This window comes from Chaetodon trifascialis, chromosome 20, assembly GCF_039877785.1.
Source record: "Chaetodon trifascialis isolate fChaTrf1 chromosome 20, fChaTrf1.hap1, whole genome shotgun sequence".
Classification (NCBI taxonomy): Eukaryota; Metazoa; Chordata; class Actinopteri; order Chaetodontiformes; family Chaetodontidae; genus Chaetodon; species Chaetodon trifascialis.
In genome coordinates, this window is record NC_092075.1 from 10,676,998 (window position 1) to 10,683,903 (window position 6,906).

At 38.3% G+C, this 6,906-nt stretch overlaps 2 protein-coding genes across 3 annotated transcripts; one reads left to right on the forward strand and one right to left on the reverse strand.

Annotated features, from left to right (window-relative positions):
* Positions 1-848: 848 nt before the first annotated feature.
* uqcr10 (ubiquinol-cytochrome c reductase, complex III subunit X) lies at positions 849-1,538 on the reverse strand. Its single transcript, XM_070989475.1, has 2 exons — positions 1,370-1,538; positions 849-1,176 (listed from the first exon to the last, which is right to left on the reverse strand). The coding sequence occupies exons 1-2, from the start codon at positions 1,508-1,510 to the stop codon at positions 1,126-1,128; spliced, it is 192 nt and encodes a 63-aa protein (XP_070845576.1). The 5' UTR covers positions 1,511-1,538; the 3' UTR covers positions 849-1,125.
* Positions 1,539-1,569: 31 nt separating this feature from the next.
* On the forward strand, positions 1,570-4,438 carry zmat5 (zinc finger, matrin-type 5). Of its 2 annotated transcripts, XM_070989479.1 has the most exons (6): positions 1,570-1,712; positions 2,758-2,931; positions 3,188-3,250; positions 3,360-3,440; positions 3,566-3,674; positions 3,783-4,438. In XM_070989479.1, exons 2-6 carry the CDS (start codon positions 2,805-2,807, stop codon positions 3,928-3,930), a joined length of 528 nt encoding a protein of 175 aa, XP_070845580.1. In that variant the 5' UTR covers positions 1,570-1,712; positions 2,758-2,804; the 3' UTR covers positions 3,931-4,438. The 2 variants fall into 2 exon arrangements, with proteins under 2 accessions (XP_070845580.1, XP_070845579.1); XM_070989478.1 differs by lacking the exon at positions 1,570-1,712 and having other exon boundaries at positions 2,739-2,931.
* Positions 4,439-6,906: the final 2,468 nt, after the last annotated feature.

Consider the following 6,906-nt stretch of genomic DNA (forward strand, 5'->3'; position numbering starts at 1 on the left):
TTGAATTTCTTATGTAGGCAGCAGGGACAAGGCAGCCACTTGCAGAGACCTCATGTACACTGTTGTGTGCATTTCTTGAAGGCTTGCACATAAATGATAAAACACTACAGCAAAACTGATAGCTGGTATGAAATCTGACAGCCTAGCTGCTCTGTTTATTTTGTAAATATGATGCTCTTTGTTAAGTCTTTAAAATAGGTCATCTAAGTATAAGTTATTATTATTGTATTACTTTTTTACATGTTAAATATGGACTTATATTTTTGTTTGAAGTAGATGTAGCAACAATGAGCAGTTGTCTGTGCTCTTTACTTGTCCCTCCGACTCATGGTTATGTGGCATTTTGATCTCAACATCAGCCTAGAGCTTTTACTGTTTGTAACATGTGCCTCACCACCATCTTTTGTCTTTCCAGTTTGATTTACCAAATAAAACGCAATTCCACAAAAGCGAGCCAAACCTACAACTACTAACATTCACAGGTTGTGCAATTGAAATACAGACTTCTCTCTTCCCATTTTCTCTTACGTGTTGTGTGAAAATTTATCTTTGAAATGACATAAAAGATAAACATCAAAACCTATTAAAACAACTGCTGGTGTATGAACAGGACACAAATATGCATCCATATTTTGAAAAACTTTGAAAAGATGCAGACCAAGTTACTCACTTGGCTTATATGTGAAGCTATTGACACACTTTGACTTAATGTGGTTAGGGTGTATGTCTCTATATGAAAAGTCAATTAAAGGAAATAAAATTTGACAGTAGAATCTAACATGCATTGACTGCACTGATACGTGCACGCCATGTTAAATATATGATAAATCAACACACTGCAACATCTGTAACACCTTAACACATGTTTAATTTAACAATTTACAATCTGCTAGGACAATGAAGGCATAACAATTAACAACAGATAGGGGGGACAGGAACCATTGCTCCATCTTCAAGGTGGTCCATTCCTACAGGTCCTCTGGGAGCCGCTGCCAGCCTGGCGTAACATTGAGCACGTTGTCCATGTTGACTGATGCTTGTTTCAGGTGTGGAGACCAGAGAGGATGGATGAAGGAAGTGTGACAACAGTTGCACTTCGGCCTTAGATAACCCCAGGTCCGCGTCCTACTCATCGTCTTTGTTCTCATAGTTGTGTTGAATGTGTTTCCACAGTTTCTGCAGTGATTAACATATAAGGCGACGTTAGTTTTATGATGAAAAGAAGGCTGTACCAGCAAACAGAGATCGAATAGGACGCGATTGCTCGGCTTATCGGACGAGCTAGCTTAGCTAACGTTAGCGCCGCTTCGCCCTCTGTTTGCAAGGTCAGTATAAAATAAGCATTACAAAGACCAGAGCACACGCTTACCCCCCGATTCATCTGCTCAAAAATGGCATCGCCACCGTGGTCGAACAATCGTTCAAAGAAGACCGCTCCAACCATGATGGTTACAGCGAAAGTTGACGTTCTCCTGAAGAGCAGGTTATAGACGGAGTTCGCCAGCGCCATGTCTGTGGAATAGTGCGCAGGAACGGATGTGAGGAGTTACCACTTCCGCTCGAGGGACGGGTCGAATGCTTAGTGACCCTGCACAGACGCCGTACTTGTACCACAGGAAGCAGTCTTTGCGGTATTTTATGGTTTGGTGTCGCCTCAAAGCAAACATCACGGTGGAGGACAGCTTTTACTGTTTTTTTTACTTTCGCCAATGGTATGAACTTTTTTGTACACAGGAGAAATGCAAACGGTGTGACAACAAACGTGTGCTAGTTAGCTAGCTAGCTAGCTAACGTTAGGTTAACTATCTAAATTTGCCATCGCTATGGACAATATATTTAGTTAGAGATGTTAATGTTTGCTGCTAGCATAAAATCACTGGTTTACAAGCTCTGTACATTTCTCAACAACGTTGTATCTGCAGGAAGTCTTAGCAAGGCATATTCAAAATAAAAGTTTTTTTTCTCTCCAATTTGGCATCTCCATTAGTTCGCCAGTAGATGGCAGTAAAAGGATGCTACTAATACCAGTCGCCCTTCCTCATGATTTTGCTGATATATTATTGATATAGGCTATTTGTCAGTTTGTTTGTCATGCAAGCAAGCATTTTTGGTCTAAGCCCAAATCTGTAGTTACGTGTGTGACTCATACATGAATGCATAAGTAAACAAACAAATGAAACCATGATTACTTAATGTAAATGTAGACAAACTTTTGTTGATGCAAAAGTCTCAATTGTCAAAACAGATCAATATTAGCACCATGACTGGGCATACATTAGGTCTGTTGTGTACTTTATACTGTGTGTATTGTTTGTTTGTTTGTTTGTTTGTTAGTGCTGAAAAGTTAGTTGAATAATGAATTTGTGAATAGACAGAAAATCACAAACAATTTAGAAAAAAATTGCAGCTTGGGTGCAGCTTTTTTAAAACATATGAGCTTACTCTGATATTTTCTGTTTTAAGTCATAGTAAATGAAATGGATTTGGATTTTAGACTGCTGGTAAGACAAAAATAATCTGCAAATATATTGATGATTGTACATATAAAGTCTGCTTTGGCTACACTCCTCTCTTCTTGTTAGGATATACTGTCTTGGTTTGTTAATGAATCTGCTTTTGCATAATGATGCATGACATGGTGACGCTCACTCAGTTGATGTTGCATCATACAGAAACCATTTCAATTAGCACAGCTATTCACTCACCATGTGTTGACAGAGCAGTTACATTAAATGTATTCATTTTCTGCTGTTTCAGAGATTTCACAGGTGACATCTTGCTGGTTTGAGCACATAACCTGCACCATGGGAAAGCGGTACTACTGTGACTACTGTGATCGGTCCTTTCAGGACAACATGCACAACAGGAAGAAGCATCTGAATGGTGTTCAGCATCACAGAGCTAAAAAGGCCTGGTTCGACCATTTTAGAGGTGAGATTTGCAGCTGGTCCTTAGACCTCTGAGATGTCTTTGGAGTAAAAATTAAACTACGTGCTATATTTTATGACATAAGGTGTTTATGATGACTGCATTACACTTTACAAGTCGTACAGTAGATTTATGAGATTTTGATTGGACAGTTATGCATGCCTACAGTTCTTTATGCCATCTTGGCTGCCCACCTGTTCACATTACGATGGAAGATTATATAAACAACCATGGACACACTTTTATTTCCTTTTTACAGACTCTTCAGCCATTCTGTGTGACGAGCAAACAAAAAAACCCTGCAGGAAGTTTCTCCAAAAAGGTAACAAAACTGTTTAACCTTACATTTATCCAATAACAATAACCAGGATATTATATTAAATGCCTTTTTTAATGGTCTTTTTTTTTTTTTTTTTCCTTTTTTTTTGTAGGAATTTGTGATTTTGGCCCTAACTGCAGGTTTTCTCACATGTCAGAAGAGGACCTGTTTAATTTAAAAAGACAGGTGGAAGGTAAGGGAAATGTTCGACAACTGGATTGTCATGGAATAGTATACAAGTACACAATACAATATATTTAATGAGATGAGTGTGTGAGTTGCTGTATGTTGACTGGAGTGAGATTTTCTTTCTTTCAGATGAAAGGCAGCTCAGAGAGGACTCTGTAGACAGACTCATGCCTGAGCGAAGTGTAGAAGACTGGCTCTCTAGAAGGGAAATGAAGAAGACTGCCCTCAGCACCAAAGAGTATGCACGTTCATTTTTGTGTATGACACTTAGTCATACATGGTTTGCATGGCTAATGGTTATTCTGGTTGATTTGGAGTTCAGCTGCTCAATTATTTATCTCTGCAGAGATCTAAAAACTGAGGAAGACAGCGAAGAGGGCCGAGCAGAAAGTGACGTGCCTGAACAGCTCCTCTCCATTCCCGACCTTCCACCCTCTCTATTACCGCCACCCCCAGGCGGATGGAAAGTCAAAGTGAGCACAGAATGGGGTTGAAAGAAATTCACTTTGTGCTTCTGTGTTAAGAGGATATGTGACACTGATAGGAGGAGTGATACAGAATACCTGCGTCATTAAGAGATGCTGTCGCCTTCGTTTTTGAAGAAACTGAGTTTGTCAGTTTGGAATGAGGTTTTCAGTTAATACTGAAAATCTTTTTGTTGCCATTTCTCATTTTAAAAAGGCTATAAAAATGAGCTGATGGATATCATTTTTTGTTTTACTTTAGTCCTGTGATGTGCCACTGAGAGAAACACTGAGCGGACTTCATTTTATTTCTAACCCAGCTGCTGGAAAACACCATTTTACTTCCTAAATGGCAAAGATGGCAAACTAATGATCTGAATAAAATTTCATAATTAAAGTTTCATAGTTGGAAAGTTTAATACATGTATATGAACAAGCCTCATGCACATCCCCTGGATTTGTGACTAATGTATTCATAATTGTCTTTGCCTTTTATAATCCTCAATTAAATTATCCCTCTCAACTGGGGTTATACTGACATGTATATACTTTGAACTGTTTCCACATCTGTTGTATACCTAATGCAGTGTGTACAGCAGAATCCTCATTAAATTTTTTTCTGTTTTGCATCATTTTGTCTCTTTTTCTGCTGTCCACTTGTGGTGCAATGGAAGCGTTTATGAGTCTTGTTTTTTCTGGTTCCAAACCTTTGAATCAGCCCCCTCCACAGAAAGGAGGAGTCATAAGAGTGGCGACCGCTTTAGACAACATAGATGCTGCTATCGAGGCGTTCACTGTCTGATATCAGACAGAATTGTCAACTTGGTCAAGTTGGCAGATTCAAAGGTCTGGACCCAGGCAAGGCAGATACCTTGTGATTGGATAGAAAAAAATGACCCCCCCCTCCCCCATCGTGGAGTGGAGACAACATCAGAGTAGAGATGGCAGCGGAGTGTGACGAGTTGACAACTCTGTGTGATATCAGACAGTCTTGTTTGCATCGCTCATGAGGACACGTGCACGTCCTGCCTTCCCAGCGCTGGCCAACAAAGACAGTGAGGAGAAAGAGTGATTAAAAAAGAAACTAAAATCAGCTTCGCAAATGCAGTCGCTCAGTCTTCCCCCTTCGTACCCACCCCCCCTCAGTAGCAGTAATTTATATCTATTAAATCTCAGTGACAACAGGAACCCATGTCGCCATGCTTGAACTGTGGAACGGAAAGCTCTGAAGCCAAACCAGGATCCCCATCGGCAAGAACTGACATTTCAAAATCTACATTCCAGACTATTTACTTAGTTATTTTCTTTCTTCCCTGATTATTACCTATTGATTATTTTTCAATATGTGTATTATTATCATATTGTCTTCTCTCCCATACATACGATCATGCATTTAAACATGAAAGAAAATGACACTAAAACTCCTCATAACAGAACTAATCCTCTTACATCTTAACCACTTCATGTCCACTGCTGTTGTGCTGTCTACCGCCTGAGCTGCTGCTTGTGTGCATGCTAAAACTACCACCATTATATAACTATGAGGAAACGGTCTTTCCTTCTTGGCAGGCTGTGTGCTCTGCTCTGTTACTAATACATGCCGGATGCTGCGCCGTCAGGGCCATCACACCAACAGATCCTGACTGTTCTCCCCTTCTGATCTCAAATAGCTGAATGAGGAATGCATTCAGAATTTCACTCCATTTCCCTGAAAAACATCCCCATTCAGATCTGCCCTTCTTCTCTCTTATCCGCTCGATGTTAGCAGCAACGATTTTAAGCGTGAATGTACACAGTAAATGTAAGGAGTGTAAACAGAAAACGATAAACAACAGGTTCATCTTTAATGCCTTTGTTTTTATTGGACTACATGCATCTAGACACCTCTAACATTAGTGTATAACTGATGCAGTAACCTCTACATGTGCGGTAATAGTTACAGAAATCAAACAGCGCTGGGTATTCTCAATCTAGACATTAAAATTACTAGTAATGTCACACAGTAGGATGGTTCTACAAATATTAACTGGAAAGTTAGAGAAACTTTTATCAAGAACAGAGGAGACAGAAAGATAGTACATGAATACTTATTGGTACTTGGATTACTGAGGAGTCGTTTCAATTCAAAAATACATTTAGCATCAGATTGATTTCTGTCAAAGGTGATGATTTTGTGAAATGGATTTCCCATCTCTCTAAAAGTCTGTCTAAAGCTACTTTAAGTCAAGGCATGAGAGTGTAGTTCTTACTCCAAATGACAAAGGCACAGAACAGAAGAAAGACATCTACAGTCCAAATCAAATGTAGAACAACGATTAAGACAAAGTGTACATAAATCTGCTCATTAAAACACTGTAACATACAGAATAGGACACAATATTTGCTTATAAGTCTTAAGACAAGATTTGACACAATAACTATATTTTACATTCACACAAAACCCATACCTGACATGATATGTTGACATGGAGAGGTAATGTGATGTCATGTAAGTAGTTCATACATAAACAGCTACTATATATGAGATAAAATATCAGTTTTATTGCCAGAATGACTCTCACTGTTTCACACTTTCCCTCTTGTGATATAGCTTTGATAAACTCTAAGATAAAAAGAGCAAGAAAAAATATATAGCATTTTGTAAAACTTGTCAAATTTGACAATTATTTGTTAAAGAAAACATTCTGAAAAATGAATCTTAACAAATCAGAAAAGTCAATGTAAGTGCATGGCCTTAATACACACAAGAACTTGTATCTGAATATGTCCAGGCAGCCTGGAAATTATACATCAGAAACCTGATTTTTTTTTTTTTTTTGGTATATTTTTTTGGATTGCTTCTTTTATACAAAACATTATGCTTACATTCATAATAAAATCACATAGATTTAATGTATCACTTTCAAGTAAGAAAATATAACCATGTTATACTTTAAACAATATGTTGTTTTGGTGGTCCATGTAAAAGCCAGAAAACAACATTTCTCATGATATGTTAAATTATTG